Consider the following 19,145-nt stretch of genomic DNA (forward strand, 5'->3'; position numbering starts at 1 on the left):
CATCACTGCCTGGAATGGCAACTGCTCGGCCTCCGACCACAAGGCACTGCAGCGGGTAGAGCGTACGGCACAGTACATCACTAGGGCCAAGCTTCCTGCCATCAAAGACCTCTATATCAGGCGGTGTCAGAGGAAGGCCCTAAAAATTGTTAAGACTCCAGCCACCCTAGTCATAGACTGTTGTCTCTGCTACCGCACGGCAAGCGGTACCAGAGCGCCAAGTCTAGGTCCAAAAGGCTTCTTAACAGCTTCTACACCCAAGCCATAAGACTCCTGGAAAGATAATCAAATGGCTACCCAGACTATTTGCATGTGACAATTTGATTTAGCACAGTCATCCCTACTGCCTCTGATCTGGCGGACTCACTAAACACAAATACTGCGTTTGCAAATGATTTATGAATATTGGAGTGTCCGCGTCTGTCCGTAAAAAATGTATACATGTATATTTAAAAAAATGGTGGGCTCTGGTTTGCTTAATTTAAGGAATTTGATTTATAGCATTTACTTTTACTCAAGTAATACAACTGAGTACTTTTTCCACCACTGTACTTAAGTACATTTAAAACCAGATGCTATTAGACTTTTACTCAAGTAGAATTTCACTGGGTGACTTTTACTTGAGTCATTTTCTATTAAGGTGTCTTTCCTTTTACTCAAGTATGACAATTGAGTACTTTTTCCACCACTGAAACTATGGCATCATAATTTTGTCATGAGCTTCATTGACAACTCCAACCACCATGCTCCCCAGGTATTCAGCGACCGCCTCTGTTACCGACCTGTGTCTGTGCCTGTTTGGCACTTTGGAGAGTATATCAGTGGTCGGTGGCATCTTCTGATAAAGAATGCATTGTTTGCATCGCCGAGCAGTGCCCGGGAAATAATTAAATACATTTTTTACATTCTACCACCCCCTCCAATTTAAAACCAAACATGGATGTCAATGTTTGCGAGCGCTCCATTCTACTTCCAGTCTGCGGCAGCATGGTGCCCATATAGAGCTTGCCAGCTTGTAGTCCTAAGACCCGGAAATGATCAGCCATTCCTATGGGGAAAATGAATGGGGAAAGAATAGGTTTTTGGGATAAACGCTGAAAATAATGTCTGTTTTAAACACAGGCTTATATATTTTATTATATGCGATAATATCAGTTAACATGACCTTTATGAATTATGAAGCCTTTATGTCCTTTGTGCTTTTTAAAAATTACATAAATGCTTCAAAATTCACAAAAAAATGTCCTTAGCTGATGAAAATGATCTCATAGAACAAAACGTATAAGATCTCCTAAGCCTGCGCTTACCACAGACCTTATTTTCAGTGTTTGTCCAAAACTCCATTCATTTTCCCATAGGCAGAGTTAGTGCCTAAAAAAAGACATCATTACTACTGCTCTCTATTGCGAGGCTGATTGTCAGGACAAACAGGGGTGTATGTATTCATTTGTAGGATTGCGTGCAAAGCGTTTGTTCTGTTGCAAAACAATTTGCAAAGGAAACAGTTTACTCCAAAGGGATTTCATTATACTGAACAAAAATATAAACGCAACATGAAAAACCTTCAAAGCTTTTACTGAGTTACAGTTCAAATCAGTAAATTGAAATAAATTCATTAGGCTCTAATCTATGGATTTCACATGACTGGGAATACAGATGTGCATCTGTTGGTCACAATACTTAAAAAATAAAAGGTAGGAGCATGAATCAGAAAACCAGCCATGCAGCGCAACACATCTCCTTCACAGAGAGTTGATTGTGGCCTGTGGAATATAGTTCCTCTTCGATGGCTGTGCGAAGTTGATGGATATTGGCAGGAACTGGAACACGCTGTCGTACACGTTGAGTATGCAGGCCATGGAAGAACTGGGACATTTTCAGCTTCCAGGAATTGTGTACAGATCCTTGCGACATGGAGTTGTGCATTATAATACTGAACCACGAGGTGATGGCGGCGGATGAATGGCACGACAATGGGTCCCAGGATCTCGTCACGGTATCTTTGTTTATTGAAATTGCCATCAATAAAATGCAATTATGCCTACCAATACCATAACCCCACCACACTGGGGCACACTGTTCACAATGTTGACATCAGCAAACCGCTCTCCCATAAACACTTTCTGCCACCTGCCCGGTACAGTTGAAAGCGGGATTAATCCGTGAAGAGCACACTCCTCCAGCGTGCCAGTGACCATCGATGGTGAGCATTTTGCCCACTGAAGTCGGTTACAACACATTAAAAACAATCTGCCATTTCCAGCTACAAATGTCATTTACAACATTAACAATGTCTACACTGTATTTGTGATCAATTTGATGTTATTTTAATAGACTTTTTTTGTTGTTGCTGGATCACATTTTTTAATGGACATTTCTAAGTGACCCCAAACTTTTGAACGGTAGTGTGTGTGTGTGTGTACACACACACACACACACACACACACACACACACACACACACAGTCTACCAAACATTAGGAACACCTTCCTAATATTGAGTTACACCCCCCCCCCTCAGAACAGCCTCAAGTCATCGGGGCATGGACTCTACAAGGTGTCAAGCGTTCCACAAGGATACTGGCCAATGTTGACTTCAATGCTTCCCACAGTTGTGTCGAGTTGGCTGGATGTCCTTTGGGTGTTGGTTCATTCTTGAACCAACACCAGGGTGTGTAACATCCTCTCAGAACAGAGGGTGTGTAACATCCTCTCAGAACAGTGGGTGTGTAACATCCTCTCAGAACAGTGGGTGTGTAACATCCTCTCAGAACAGTGGGTGTGTAACATCCTCTCAGAACAGTGGGTGTGTAACATCCTCTCAGAACAGAGGGTGTGTAACATCCAGAACAGAGGGTGTGTAACATTCTCTCAGAACAGAGGGTGTGTAACATCCTCTCAGAACAGAGGGTGTGTAACATCCTCTCAGAACAGTGGGTGTGTAACATCCTCTCAGAACAGAGGGTGTGTAACATCCTCTCAGAACAGAGGGTGTGTAACATCCTCTCAGAACAGAGGGTGTGTAACATCCTCTCAGAACAGAGGGTGTGTAACATCCTCTCAGAACAGTGGGTGTGTAGCATCCTCTCAGAACAGAGGGTGTGTAACATCCTCTCAGAACAGAGGGTGTGTAACATCCTCTCAGAACAGAGGGTGTGTAACATCCTCTCAGAACAGAGGGTGTGTAACATCCTCTCAGAACAGAGGGTGTGTAACATCCTCTCAGAACAGAGGGTGTGTAACATCCTCTCAGAACAGAGGGTGTGTAACATCCTCTCAGAACAGAGGGTGTGTAACATCCTCTCAGAACAGAGGGTGTGTAACATCCTCTCAGAACAGAGGGTGTGTAACATCCTCTCAGAACAGAGGGTGTGTAACATCCTCTCAGAACAGAGGGTGTGTAACATCCTCTCAGAACAGTGGGTGTGTAGCATCCTCTCAGAACAGAGGGTGTGTAACATCCTCTCAGAACAGAGGGTGTGTAACATCCTCTCAGAACAGTGGGTGTGTAACATCCTCTCAGAACAGAGGGTGTGTAACATCCTCTCAGAACAGAGGGTGTGTAACATCCTCTCAGAACAGAGGGTGTGTAACATCCTCTCAGAACAGAGGGTGTGTAACATCCTCTCAGAACAGAGGGTGTGTAACATCCTCTCAGAACAGTGGGTGTGTAACATCCTCTCGGAACAGTGGGTGTGTAACATCCTCTCGGAACAGAGGGTGTGTAACATCCAGAACACTTCTTATTTGCTTTATTTGTCCAACATGTCAATATTTACAAGTCTGCTTTTAGGGGGTAAACACTCCCCCCAGGGGGTACTATAGACACACACATCAATGGTTTCATTTACATTTTGTTTGTCCATTCTGTGAGACATATAAATTGTGATTTTTACATGCAAATAATGCTGGAATTGCCAAATAACTACTAGGTTCTGAAAAACGTATTACAGCATATACATTTGTGCCATGCTCAGAAGGGTTATGAAACATCAGCGTTTTACAATGGAAAGGTCCTCCTACAAGTGAGAGTACAATTTTTCCCCAAGCAGCACTGTCATGTTTATCCCTCTGGGTTCATTCTCATCCTCAGTTCTTACAAGTGAAGCATTTACCACAAAGTCAGCAACGTGGTTTCTCTCCTGTGTGATGTCTTCGCTGGTGCCATTTTAGATGACTTGCTGATCTGAAGCATTCTACACACATGGGGCACTTATATGGTCTCTCATCTGTGTGAGTCCTCATATGAACAGTCAGGTTTCTCATCCGGCTGAAGCATTTGCCACATTCTTTGCACTGATATGGTTTCTCCCCAGTGTGAATTCTCTGATGAGTTTTTAAAATGCTACTTTTCAGAAAGCATTTCCTGCAGACAGGACACCTGTGTGGTCTCTCCCCTGAGTGAGCCGCCCTCAATGGAACTTTCAACTCACTGGCTTCCCTGGTCTTAATAGAGCTTTGTACTTTCATTGTCCATGTTGTCTTTGATTTGAGTGGCTGTAACCCTGACATTAACCCTCTACTGTCCCTTTCACTGTTCCCAATCTGAGCTGCAGAATAGTCGGTATTTACTGGAGAGCGGGGCTGTAATTCATTGTTTGCTTCAGATTCTCCATAGCCCTCTCCATCCGGTTCCGTTTTGATCTCTTCAGTTGTTTTGGTGGGTAGAGCGTCCCTCTCTCTGTTCTCCACAGTTTGGGTTTGGGAATGATGTGAGGGCTGGGGAGGAGAGGGAGGAGAGAATATGACCTCTTTGATATCAGACTCCAGCCCCTGAAGCTGCTCTTCCTCCCGACTGGTCACAAACTCCTCCTGTTCCTCTTTAATCGGAGTGGGCTCTGGGTCCTCCTGGCCCAGACTGGGGCTCCACTCCTGCTCACAGTGCTGCTTCTCAGGAAGAACCTCCTCTTCAGGGACAGGGAGAGTGAGCTGCTGGGGGTCTGAGAGGATTGGATAAAAAATTAGTAGTCAATCAGTTGATTGGCAGGCCTGGCTGGTTCAATCACATTGATTGAGCTAGCTTGCAGCGGTCATCATTCACTACTAACTATCCATTAATAGACACTAACTGTTTCAGCGCCTATTGACGATAGTATGTTCTGATCTGACCAGGGGAGTTTTGCTAAGAGCCCCGATGCTTGCTCTAAACATTAATACGCATCGCTTTCGGTACGATTTTGGAAACATAAGAAACATCTTTCATATCAGCGAGAAATAATTTTCTACAAACAATAAGGTTCAATTACACACCTTTTATCGGGTTAGGTTCCCACAAGGCCATATGATATATGTCCATGTTACAGCACTTGTTTACGGAAGACAGAAGACAGAGTAGACTACCTGTGCTATTAGCTGTCTGCGAACCCCTGTGTTAATGGAAGACGGACGCCACAAACATGTCACTGAAAATGTCTGCTGCAACTGTTAAAACCGGGTAAAACAGTGTACAGTATGTGTGTATTTTTCATTTGTTAAATTATTTTGATGTGCCGCAATTGAGAATCGATTCATATTTACATGGAGTATTTGGGCTTCGAGTCCCAATTTGCCTTTACACAGAACTTGTAAGGTCCTTACGGAGTAAAGTTGGGTTCCTTTAGTCCATTATAAGGGCTAACTACTAACCTGCTCTCTGTAGCTTTATGTCGGGTTGGAAAACCAAATCCAGCAGCCTCCGTAGACGATCGATCTCTTCCTTCGAACGGGAGATTTCTTCCTGGTACTCTGCTATGGTATTTTCCACTGCCCCAAATATCTCAACAGCCACCGCTGTTAACCGCTCGCTTAGATAAACCTGTAACAGCTGCATTTTAGACATTTTCAAGGAAACGTTTAGGCTATTTTGTTGTGAACGCTAGCAAGCAACAACCATTTCCCTAGGTTCAAGATTGAAGATACTTTCCCCTTTCATCTGTAGCCTTTTATCATTTCGGTTTGTTCATCTCCTGCATCACTACTATTATGCTAGCGACACTAACGACGACGTCAGTTTGCTATGGTAATGAGGAAACCTTCAAAATAAAACATTGCAAGGTGGATAACGTAACAAATATCACATTTTAATCAGTCGATGACATTTTTTTTCACTTATAAGCAAATGCAAGAAGGAATTTATGAAAAAAAAATTATGTTTTTAAACACATTATTTTAAGACCACCCTTGACAATACAATGTTCAAGCTTGTATGTTGAAAATATTAGGCTTTATAGTGAAACATTTTTTTATTTGTGCCGATCTAAAAGTGGGGTTGTGAGTACTCAGTAGAGTCTGTAGAATATACAAGGAACAATAATACAAACACAACATGCAACAATTTCTAAGATTTCACAGTTCACATAAGGAAATCAGTCAATTGAAATAAATTCATTAGGCCCTGGCCTATGGATTTCACATGACTGGGAATACAGATATGCATCTGTTGGTCACAGATACCTTAAAAAAAGGTAGGGGTGTGGATCAGAATACCAGTCAATATCTGGTGTGACCACCATTTGCCTCATGCAGTGACACATCTCCTTCAAATAGAGTTGATCAGGCAAATGATTGTGGCCTGTGGAATGTTGTTTCACTCCTCTTAAATGGCTGTGCAACGTTGCTGGATATTGGTGGGAACTGAAACACGCTGGGTGACATATCTGGTGAGAATGCAGGCCATGGAAGAACTGGGACATTTTCAGCTTCCAGGAATTGTGTACAGATCCTTGCGGCGTGGGGCTGTGCATTATCATGTTGAAACAGTATGTGATGGCGGAGGATGACTGGCATGACAATGTCCCGTGTGGCTCAGTTAGTAGAGCGTGGCATTTACGATGCCAGGGTTGTGGGTTCAACTCCCACGGGGGACCAGTACAAATAAAAATGTATGCGCTCACTACTGTAAGTTGCTCTGGATAAGTGCATCTGCTGAATGACTAAAATGTATAGGTATCTCTGTTTATTCTAATTGCCATCAATAAAATGCAATTGTGTTCGTTGTCAGTAGCTTATAGTTACCAATATCATAACCCCGCCATCACTATGGGGCACAATGTTGACACCAGCAAACCGCTCTCCCATACACACTGTCTGTAATTTGCCAGGTACAATTGAAACTGGAATTTATCTGAGAAGAGTACACTTCTCCAGTGTGCCAGTGTCCATTTGCCCACTGAAGTCAGTTACAGTGCCAAACTGCAGTCAGGCCGTGAGGATGGTGAGCTACCCTGAGATGGTTTCTGACAGTTTGTGCAGAAATACTTCAGTTGTGCAAATTCACAGTTTCATCAGCTGTCCATGTGGCTGGTCTCAGACAATCCCGGATGTGGAGGTCCTGTGGTTACATGTGGTATGCGGATGTAAAGCCGGTTGGACGTACTGCCAAATTCTCTAAAACCCTGTTGGAGGCAGCTTATGGTGAAGAAATGAACATTCAATTCTCTGGAAACTGCTCTGGTGGACATTCCTGCAGTCAGCATGGCTATTACACACTCCCTCAAAACTTGAGACATCTGTGACCTTTTATTGCCTCCAGGACAAGGTGCATCTGTGTAATGATCATTCTGTTTTATCAGCTTTTTGATATAACACACCTGTCAGGTGGATGGATTGTCTTGGCAAAGGAGAAATACTCATTAACAGGGATGTAAAGAATTTTGTGCACAACATTTGACACAAATAAGCTTTTTGTGCGTATGGAGAATGTCTGGGATCTTTTATTTCAGCTCATGAAACATGGGACCAACATGCATTCCAGACCCCTTGACTTTTTCCCCATTTTGTTACGTTACAGCCTTATTCTAAAATGGGATATGAAAAAATTCCCTCATCAATCTATACACAATACCCCATAATGACAAAGCAAAAACAAGACGACTCTTTGCCAGTTGTGCGCCGACTCATGGGTCTCCTGGTCACAGCCGGCTGTGACACAGCCTGGGATCGAACCCAGTGCTGTAGTGATGCCTCAAGCACTGCAATGCAGTGCCTTAGTCCGCTGTGCCACTCGGGAGGCCCTTACTCAGTATTTGGATGGGGAGTGTTGCTGCGCAGCTATATGTAGGACTCTCCAGAGATGTTCGATCGGGTTCAAGTTCGTACTCTGGCTGGGCCACTCAAGCACATTCAGGGACATGTCCCAAAGCCATTCCTGCTTCGTCTTGGCTGTATGCTTAGAGTCATTGTCCTGTTGGTAGGTGAACCTTCATCCCAGTCTGAGGTCCTGAGGGCTCTGGAGCAGGTTTTCATCAAGGATCTCTCTGTACTTTGCTCCGTTCATCTTTCCCTCGATCCTGACTAGTCTCCCAGTCCCTGCCACTGAAAAACATTCCCACAGCATGTTGCTGCCACCACCATGCTTCTCAGTAGGGATGGTGCCAGGCTCCCTCAAGATGTTACGCTTGGCGTTCAGGTCAAAGAGTTCAATCTTGGATTCATCAGATCAGAGAATCTTGTTTCTCATGGTCTGAGAGTCCTTTAGGTGCCTTTTGGCAAACTCGAGGCGGGCTGTTATGTGCTTTTTACTGAGGAGTGGCTTCTGTCTGGCCACACTACCATAAAGGCCTGATTGGTGGAGTGCTGCAGAGATGGTTGTCCTTCTGGAAGGTTCTCCCATCTCCTCAGACGAACTCTGGAGCTCTGTCAGAGTGACCATTGAATTTTTTGTCATCTCCCTGACCAAGGCCATTCTCCCCCGATTGCTTAGTTTGACACGGTGGCCAGCTCTAGGAAGAGTCTTGGTTGTTCCAAACTTCTTCCCTTTAAGAATGATGGAGGCCACTGTGTTGTTGGGGACCTAATAGACAGGTGCGTTTCTTTCCAAATCATGTCCAATCAATTTAATTTACCACAGGAGGACTCCAGTCGAGTTGTAGAAACATCTCAAGGATGATCAATGGAAACAGGATGCACCTGAGCTCAATTTCGAGTCTCATAGCAAAGGGTCTGAATACTTATGTAAATAAGGCATTTCTGTTTAAAAAAAATATACATTTGCAAATATGTCTAAAAACCTGTTTTCACTTTGTCTTTTTGGGGTATTGTGTGTAGATTGATGAGGAAAACAATTTCCGGTCTTTCCGAATGCACTGCATGGTGTCATTTCATCAGGCGCTGCGTAATACAGAGTGTTTCTGGACTTTTACTACACCCATTCCATAGGCCACAACGCAAATCCCTGTATATGAAATACATATCTGCTTATAGTGAATTTTTTTTATTTTTGCTGACGTAAAATTAGGGTTTGGAGTACTCCATTTAGAAAGTGCCTACAGAAAATATTCATAGTATACCCCTTGACCTATTCCACATTTGTTACACACAGTACCCAATAATTGCAAAGTGAAAACATATTTGTAGAAAATTGAGCACATTTATTGGAAATGAAATACAGAATGATTTAATTTACTGTACATAAGTATTAACATCCTTTTGCTATGACACTCCAACTTGAGCTCAGGTGCGTCCAATTTCCTTTGATTATTCTTGAGATGTCACTACAATTTGATTGGAGTCCACCTGTGGCCAATTCAATTGTTTGGACATAATTTAGAACAAAACACATCTGTCTATATAAGGTCCCACAGTTGACAGTGCATGTCAGAAGGCACGTAAAAGACTATGAGATTATAAGGGAAAAGATGTTGTGGTCTGAGGAGACAAAAATATTACTCTTTGACCTGAATGCAAAGTGCTATGTCTGGAGAAAACCAGGCACAGCTCATTACCCATCTAAAACCATCCATACCGTGACACATTGGTGGTGGCAGCCTCATGCTATGACGATGCTTTTCAGTGGCTGGTGCTGGGAGACTGGTAAGGATAGAGGGAACAATGAATGGAGCCAAATACAGGCAAATCCTTGATGAGAACCTGCTTCAGCGTGCAAACAACCTTAGACTGGGGTGAAGATTTACATTCTAACAGGACAATGGCCCCAAGCATACAGCCAAAGCAACGCTGAAATCGCTTCAGAACAAGGATGTGAAGGAACTTGAGTGGCCCAGCCAAAGCCCAGACTTGAATCCAATTGAAAATCTGTGGAAAGACTTGAAGATTGCTTTTCACTGCCACTCCCCATCTAACTTAACAGAGCTTGAGAAAATCTGCAAGGAAGAACGGGAGAAAATCCCCAAATCCAAATGTGAAAAATTGATACAGGCATACCCAAGATGACTCAAAGTTGTAATCTCCACCAAAGCAATTTCTACAAAGTATTGACTCAGGGGTGTGAATATGTATGCAAAAATGTATTTTCTCAATTTCATTTTCAATGAATTAGCAAAGGTTTCCTAAAACGTTTTGACTTTGTCATTATGAGGTATTGTGTGTAGATTTAGAATTCAGACTGTAACACAACAAAATGTGAAGTCAAGAGGTATGAATACCTTCTGAAGGCACTGCATATATATGGTGGCGCTGAATAATGCCAAGTGTTGCTGGCCTTTTACTACACCCATTCCATAGGCCATATGGCAAGTATTGTCTTATAGTGAAAGCTTTTTTGTGCTGATGTAAAAGTGGGGTTGGGAGCACTCAGTAGGGTGTTTATCGTACACCTCTTTGAATGATCTAGTATCATAGTATTTTCTGATAATTACACATTTGTGAAATCTATCTGGTATCATACAAAAATAATACAACATTTTCCTCACAAAGACAAGTCATCTGTGCTCTAACAACTGCACATAGAATGACTATCTGGGTCTAAACATCAAATTGCAAAGACAACCAAAACTCTTCCCACTGGGCACAGGCATCAGTTCAATGTCTAGTTTTGATTTACATTTGTTTGAGTTGTGAACTATCGTGAATTCAACATGAAATCAACAAAGAAATTCACCATGTCATTGGATGTAGGTGAAAAAATGGGTGAAAAAAAGACTAAATGCTCCTAGGTGACGATTTTCCGCAAATCAAATTTGTTTTCCACGTTCATTTAATGTCATCACATTGATTTTTGGGGGTTGAAATGATGTGGAAACAATGTTGATTCAACTAGTTTTTTCCCCAGTGTGTTCCATCTCCACTAACTAAAGAGGATTATAACATATTAAGCAATGACAGAATAATGAACGGCTAGAATGATCTGTTGAAGTTACATCTGAAGGAACAAATTAGGTTAATGTGCACTGTGTTTTTTTGCGAGTCAGAAATGACAGTCTGTTTTATGACAGCGAAGAGGTTATGCCAAATTTCCCAAGAATGGCCATCAACTGCTGTGGTTTTAAGCATGTGATAGTGCCAGTGAACTTAAGGTCACATTGGACAGTAATTGAGAGATATACAACATAAAGTTAGTAGTAGTAATTGCGTTACTTTAAATTTGAAGATGATGGATTCCTTAAGCCAGCATGAAATAGAATTAGAGGATACATTACTTCAGATTTAGAAATACCTGGCATTACAGCATCTTGGGGTTGTGGTGGATGTTGCAAATCAATATTAGGAAGGTGTTTTTAATGTTTAGTATTCTCAGTGGCGATTCTACAGACCCTACTGAGTAATCCTAACTGAGTAAATTATTTATACTTTTACTTTTACTTTTGATACTTAAGTATATTTAAAACCAAATACTTTTAGACTTTTACTCAAGTAGATTTTACTGGGTGACTTTTACTTTTACTTGAGTCATTTTCTATGAAGGTATCTTTACTTTTACTCAAGTATGACAATTGGGTACTTTTTCCACCACTGCCAAAATGTAGCATGTTTTTTAAAGGGAACTCTTATTTTGATAAACAAAACTGCGATCGTGGTGACAGCCTAATATCCTGCTGCCAGGAGAACAATAATTACTAGCTGTGTGTAAACAACGCAAACGCTTCCTCTATTTGCGTGCCTGTAAGGGAGGGAGCTGTCGCTGTCTGCTGTCCAGAACTCCAGGATTCTATAAAATGGTTAGGTGCTGAGACTCGATTGTAAATATACTATACAAGCTCTCACAGACCCCAAAATAATATCTACGCAACGGTCACAGATTGAGGAAGCATTTTGTAGACAATGAGGTTGTGGCTAGATGGATTACAGCATTTTAGCTAAACTTAACTATTTTTCTAACCTTAAAAACTTCTTATAGGCAGGTGGGACGGTAGCGTCCCACCTGGCCAACATCCGGTGAAATTGCAGAGCGCGAAATTCAAATGACAGAAATATAAATATTTAACATTCATGAAAATACAAGTATTATACATCAAAATAAAGCTTAACTTCTTGTTAATCCAGCCGCTGTGTCAGATTTCAAAAAGGCTTTACGGCGAAAGCACACCATGCGATTATCTGAGGACAGTGCCCCGCATACAAAAGCATGAAAAACTTTTTTAAACCAGGCAGGTGCGACACGAAAGTCAGAAATAGCAATATAATAACTGCCTTACCTTTGAAGATCTTCTTCTGTTGACACTCCAAAAGGTCCCAGTTACATCACAAATGGTCCTTTTGTTCGATAAAGTCCTTCTTTATATCCATAAAAACTCAGTTTAGCTGGCGCGCTTCATTCAATAATCCACCGGTTTCCCTCCTTCAAAATGCATACAAAATGAATCCCAAATGTTACCAATAAACTTATCCAAACAAGTCAAACAATGTTTATAATCAAACCTCAGGTACCCTAATACGTAAATAAACAATACAATTTAAGATGGAGAATAGTATGTTCATTACCGGAGATAAATAACAAAGAACGTGCTTTCACCCACGCGCATGGAAACACTACAGCCAAAATGGGAGCCACTTCGAAAAACGACAACTTCTAGCACATTTTTCCAAAAACCAGCCTGAAACTCTTTCTAAAGACTGTTGACATCTAGTGGAAGCCCTAGGAACTGCAATCTGGGAGGACTTCGACTCATAATAAACATGAAAACCATTGGAAACAATGGTAGGCTGAATTTTTTTTATTTAAATGTTTTGTCCTTCGGGGTTTCGCCTGCCATATCAATTCTGTTACACTCACAGACATTATTTTAACAGTTTTAGAAACGTTTGAGTGTTTTCTATCCAAATCTACCAATTATATGCATATCCTAGCTTCTGGGCCTGAGTAACAGGCAGTTTACTTTGAGCACGCTTTTCATCCGGATGTGAAAATACTGCCCCCTACCCAAGAGAGGTTAACCTAATTCTCCTAACCTGCAACGTCAATACTCCTAACCTGCAACATTAATTATCCTACCCTGCTACTCTAATTCTCCTAACCTGCAACGTTAATTCTCCTAACCTGCTACTCTAATTCTCCTAACCTGCTACGTTAATAATTCTCCATTCGCCACAACCGTCACCAGTTCCGTGAAACTATCAGTGTCGCCATACCAGGACAATGACACCAGTTTTGTTTAGGTAGGGCTACTTACGTTTTTGTACACAGTTTGTCTCAATGGACTAAACAATGTAAGTACAAAATACGTTCATTGTAGCATGAATGAATATAATTCCCCTTACAAAAAAAGGCAGTTTTGAACCTGCAGTAAAAGTGCAGTAAATGCAGTCGACTGTGGTATCTTGGCCGCAGTAATTGCAGAATATCTGCAGTGTACTGCAGTTGAATTGTAGTTATACTGCACTCTAAATGCAGTTACACTGCAATCTGACTGCAATCTTTTCCATAAGGGTCTGTATAATTTGTTATGTTAGGCTTACCCTTACAAAAAAAGATTGCTTCCAGAGTGCAGTGTAACTGCAGTATGCTGCAAATACTGTGTCCAAAACAAAATAAAAAAGATTACGGCAGTAATTTTGCAGTGTAACTGCAGTTCAATTACTGCATCCAAAATACCCCAGTCAGCTGCAGTTACTGCACTTTTACAGCAGTTTCAAAACGGCAATCTTTTTTTGTAAAGGCAGATGGCAGTTCTGTCGAGTGAAGGGGCCAAGTGATAGTCAGTGTCAGCAAGAGTCTGTTGCTTTAGCCAGGCAAGTCAAGTGAAAGGGGCCTTTAGAAGTAGGCTAAATCTTTTTTAACATCAACTCAAGAATATGGTACCACCTCATTTGACTGTGGTATAACAGCAATCTTACTTGAAAGTACAAGTCCTCCAACCGGACGTGAATTCCTGAATGGATGGTAATGTGATTGATGTCTGTTTGTTTGTCCAGTTTCTCTCCACTCTACCAGGTAGACTGGTATGGCAGCGTGGTGCAACCCAAAGATTTCAATGGGAGCTCATTATGGCAGTGGCTTTATTGTTTGGCAATTCCACAGTTACTGAATAATGCTGAGACTCATATTTTTCACTTTAAAATGTACGCCAAACAAAAAACATTGATTTCACAAACCATACAACTCTATGCTCTACTTTTAACAATGCACACTTACAAAACACATTTACTGGAAGAACTGTGCAGATGAAAAGTTTGGTAACAGGATTTCGGTACAATCTACCTCAATTTGTTATGTGACCAAATTTTCCAAAACGGTTACATTTTTGATCTGAATTAAGATTCAATGATGTCTGCAGAAAGAATGGGGTGTCAGCTATGACATGACACCTTGACTTAGATTTTTTTTACATTTTGGTTAATGAACTACAGTAAGTGAAGTGGATTTGCACCCAGTAACAGAATTACTGTAATGGAATTTCATCATGGGTCCCTGATCTGTACTGTACAGAAATGCATCAATTATGGCTATGAATATCATTCTCTTCATGGTGATATAGCCTGAATACGTACACAAAGGTACAAAAATGCAATATCCTATTTTGAAAATGTGGGTATTATTCTACACAATGGCTATTATTTTAATGAGATCCGCCCCCAAACCAGACCAAATTTGGTTGGTCCATAAAAAATCTGAACCAATCATAGACGTCTATGTTTCGTAAGTTTGAACATCAAAGTACAGTGCAGTAGAGCTCAGTAGAGTACAGCACATTACAGCACTGCACAGAACAGTTGAGTAGAGTACAGTAGAGTACAGTAAAGTAGAATATAGTTCAGTAGATTACAGTACATTATACTGTACTCAAGTCCAGTGTGCTCTGCTGTACTGAACTGATCTATTTTCTACTTTACTGTACTCAACTTTCCTTTACTGTACTGTACTCTGCTGTGCTTCACTGTACTGTACTGTTCTTTCCAAACTTGTGAAACATAGACATCTATGATTGGTTCAGATTTGGTCCGGTCTATGGATGTCTATGTTTGGACCAAATCAAGGTCGGTACCCCCTGCAAAAAAATGTATGTTAAAAAATCTATGTCTGTGTACATTGAAATTAAAGCTGCTCCGGACCATAACAAAAAACATCGTCTGTGGACTTTGAAATCAAGGCCAGGGAGGACTGACCAAATTGAAACTACTTTTCAACGTCCATTGACATCTGATTTCGGTCGGTGCTCAGTGGGTAAGGATGTTGGTTACAGTAAATGGAAAGAGAGGGGGCTCATGGGTAGGACTCAGTAAGAGCCAGGAGAGGATTTTACTGACACGATATTAATTGATACTCTCCTTCTAAAGCAGGCTGTTTGGGTCGTCTCCGTGTCAAAAATACAGAGTGTTTGGTACAGTTCCCAAGAGTGATGGAACATTGTGTCCCATCCTGGACTTTGCCAGCTATTGCAGTCGGTGTGTCCCAGTGATGGTTCTCGTTCATAGATCTGAAGGATGCATATTTTCATGTGCTAGGGGATGCCAGGTGATCAGGGTATCTGGGCGATTGGCTGGTCATAGCGGTGTCGAGGGAACAGGTGGAGCTCCACAATGCCATGCTGGTTTCCCATATTCAGTCTCTGGGGTTCATAGTGAATCACAAGTAAAGTTGTTTAACTCCGGCTCAGCGCATTCAGTTTCTGGATCTTGTTGTGGACTTGGTTCTGAATTATGCATTTTTATCCCAACAGAAGAGGGTCGCATTCCGGCTCTGTCTGGTGCGGTTTCAGCTGGGCACTCTGAGAACAAACTCTCCAACAGAAACAAACTTTTCAACAGAGATCCCGACGACACACTGAGTGTAAATATATATATTGATTGCAATTGTTCCCGAATGAGTGAGCGTTCATGTGCAAAGGCTTAGCATTTCAATTGTTATAATTATCAACTCTGTAGTGCCTTCTCAGCTGACCCACACTCCCCTTTTGTCTAACAAGCCGCCATGCCGGTTTAGCCCACTAGGGCACATTCCTCTATCATTTCTTTGTAACGATATCTACTGTTTGTTATGCATTTCTGTGAATTACTTAGTTAGTAAATAAATGATTTTAAGACAATTGATGTATGGATGACTCATAGGGAAGACTCAGTTCGTGCAATAATAATTACAGAGAGTTATTTGATAAATATGTCTTCAGTTTTAATGATGCCAAAGACACGACAGGGACTATAACCTGGAAGCTTATAAGAAATCTCGCTATGCCCTCCGACGAACCATCAAAAAGGCAAAGCGTCAATACAGGACTAAGATCTAATCGTACTACTCCGGCTCTGACACTCAGGTAGCATTTTTGTCCGGGTTAACAGTTTCCTGTGGGCTTGAGGTGAGCCTTGGGCTGCCGTGGCAGCCCGCAAGTACACAGTTTCCAGGTTACTGCAGATTTCCTGTGGGTTTGAGCCTCGGGCTGCAGTGGTTCATCGACTCAGGTGTGCATGTGTGCGCTTTACCAAGTCACGACAGGTGTCCTGTTGTTTTGGACTTGAGATTCCTTGTACTAGTTCTGACATTTCAGTCTCTCAAGGTAAGTGTTTTTCTGGGAACCGTGGAGTCTAGAGACTTGGGCTACAGTGTTATCGTGTCAGTGGTGTCAGGTTAAAGGAGCAAGCTGAAATTAGCCAAGTTGCAGCAGGTTCTGGTTCCCTATATGGGGCTCAGGCCCTATGAAGCTCTGAGATTTGGCTTCTGTAACCCTTTTTTGGAGCCGGTGGAACCTATATGTGCATGGGCTGCCGTGGGCCTCCTAGTTTGGTACCCTCTGAGCTGGCTTGATTGTATGTCCCCATAGTATGTTATACCGAGTGACCGACTGAAAGGGAATGTACAGTTATGAATATAACGGACAGGGGGTTTGGGCTCGCTGAAGAGTGGTACTGAATTGAGGAATGGATGCTAGCCCTGGTATTATAGATAGGAAGGCGGGGCTTCTGAAGGCGGGCTCTGCATCTATTGGGACGATGGGCATCGTTTCAGTTTGCTTCAGGTGTAAAAGATTGGTTATTGACTCCCCATAGTATGTTATACCTTATTTCCTCCTTCAGGGAACAGTACCGTAGTTATATTCATAACTGTACGTTCCAGAGCAACCTCTTCGGGCAGCCTTCAAAAGGAGAGCCCGTGGTCTATGTCCGTCTACCTGGAAATCCTGAGGGGACACACCCTAGCGCTGGTATGTTTCATTGGTCTAGTGCCATTCTACAGTCACCTGATCTCCTGTAACTGATCACAGACAGAACTCGACCATTCTTTTGAACACCACCACATACTGAACCCCTGTAACCGACCACAACAACAAACTCAATCATTATTTTTAATTAGTATATAAATCATCTAAAAATCATAATCTTGCCCTATGTCCTGATTTCAAATGAGTATAGTCATGTGGGAAATGACTCATGCTTACTTTTTTGCACTGAGCTCTTTAATGCTATGATGTTCTGATGATGATATAACAATACCGAGAAGTAATTCTCTAGTAAGTAATGTAGCAGCATAATAATTTAGTGTGAGTCGTCAGGCAAGCACAGATGGGCCTTCACACAGATTAACCACATTGTACTTGTAATAACTCGATCATAACTGTACTGCAGTATTGTTTTTAAATCCCTAGATGGCAGTCTTGTTAAAGAATCCGTGTTTCCAGGGGACTGTGGGCCTGTAGGGGTTACCATTGACAGTAAGGTTTTACCATATGTTTCTTCAATAGACCGAGTGGCGCATCAACTCCCGAAGGACCATGGTAGTTGAAGTCCATATGCTAAACAGTGAGCGTAGTCTTTTATCCAATCATAATGGAAAAAAACTACATCTCCCATGGCGCACAATTGTAGACCTGAAACGTACGGTATTCGTTTAGTTAATTTCCTCTAGTGGCATGACGTAGGTGGGGGAGGAAGATAGGGATCGACTATGGAAAGAGCTGAAGATGCAATCTTATAACGGTACCGGCTGATAGATAGCTGAACTTTTTGTTCACATCAAAAAAAGTGGAGGACCCGACGAAACAGACAAAAACACAGCCATGCAGTTCAAATACAGAAGGCACTGATTTATTTTTATAGGATATTTTTCAGTGCTCCTTCAAGGGCTGGGTCCGTTGTCGCTGTTGTTAGCGGAACCGGCTGGCCAAGATGTCTGTGGAGGAACAGGAATATCCCGAGGCGACTCTGGTGGCAGAGGCCGGGCCGCAGTGGTTTCGGGCGGAATTAGAGCGCCTATCCCGGGAGCTGAGCGAGACGACTCATGAGAAGATCCAGGCGGCGGAATACGGGCTGGCGGTGCTCGAAGAGAAACAGCAGCTCAAACAGCGTTATGACGAGTTGGAGACCGAGTTCGAGACTGTTCGGCAGGAACTCGACCAACTGAAGGAGGTAGAGTGAGGTCACAACATTCCATTGCTACAAATGTGTCCAATTTACTGTCAACGCGCTTGTGTATTGTAACCGTTAACGGATACATTGTTTCTAACAAAGAGCAAATTAGGCACGTAGCCTACGTTTCTCATTCGATTCAGGCAGTGCTATGTTGCTTTGTTTCGAAAGTTTTTAATTAAAATCAGCTGTGATGTTGTTATAACCTAATCCTAAACACCCAGAATGCTCTCTGAACACGTTTGCTTGTTGACTCAAGTGGTAAACAAACACCACAAAGTTGTATTAGAAGTTTCTTAGCCTACTTTGATAACAACATTAAAGTTGGCCTAGTGTGATAAAAGACAACGTTCAAAAAGACAGAACACTAACTTTAGTGCAAGAGGGCAGATGTTTTCAGATGTATACAAACACATACATGTGAAATGTGTGTCAAAATGTTATGTGTGAAAATATGGGTGCTATTTGAATATCTTTGTTAAAGTTATCATCTCTGCTTGACATTTATCAGCAGCAGCCTTCACAAGTCCCAACATGCTGTTGGTGTGACAGTAGAAATTGTTCTGGTGAAAGCAGTAAGTACTATATTTAAGCTAGTCAGGCCCATGCTGGCTCTGTCTCTGCTAGATAAGGGTTTCCCTCCCTCAGGCTACTCAA

The 19,145-nt window shown here is 42.0% G+C and overlaps 2 protein-coding genes and 1 non-coding gene across 3 annotated transcripts in view; 2 read left to right on the forward strand and 1 right to left on the reverse strand.

Annotated features, from left to right (window-relative positions):
* Positions 1 to 3,736: 3,736 nt before the first annotated feature.
* Positions 3,737 to 5,981, reverse strand: LOC106583448 (zinc finger protein 629). The gene is made up of 2 exons (XM_045705756.1): positions 5,625 to 5,981; positions 3,737 to 4,939 (listed from the first exon to the last, which is right to left on the reverse strand). The coding sequence occupies exons 1-2, from the start codon at positions 5,815 to 5,817 to the stop codon at positions 4,122 to 4,124; spliced, it is 1,011 nt and encodes a 336-aa protein (XP_045561712.1). The 5' UTR covers positions 5,818 to 5,981; the 3' UTR covers positions 3,737 to 4,121.
* Positions 5,982 to 6,770: 789 nt separating this feature from the next.
* On the forward strand, positions 6,771 to 6,844 carry trnav-uac (transfer RNA valine (anticodon UAC)). Its single transcript has one exon. It is a non-coding gene; the product is annotated as a tRNA-Val (tRNA).
* Positions 6,845 to 17,995: 11,151 nt separating this feature from the next.
* LOC106583446 (protein bicaudal D homolog 2) overlaps positions 17,996 to 19,145 on the forward strand; it is a 43,258-nt gene continuing 42,108 nt past the window's right edge. The window contains exon 1 of the mRNA XM_014167620.2: positions 17,996 to 18,488. Coding sequence (XP_014023095.1) covers positions 18,249 to 18,488 — 240 coding nt within the window. The 5' untranslated portion in view covers positions 17,996 to 18,248. The remainder of the gene's footprint in view (positions 18,489 to 19,145) is intronic.

Source organism: Salmo salar, chromosome ssa22 (genome assembly GCF_905237065.1).
Source record: "Salmo salar chromosome ssa22, Ssal_v3.1, whole genome shotgun sequence".
Classification (NCBI taxonomy): domain Eukaryota; kingdom Metazoa; phylum Chordata; class Actinopteri; order Salmoniformes; family Salmonidae; genus Salmo; species Salmo salar.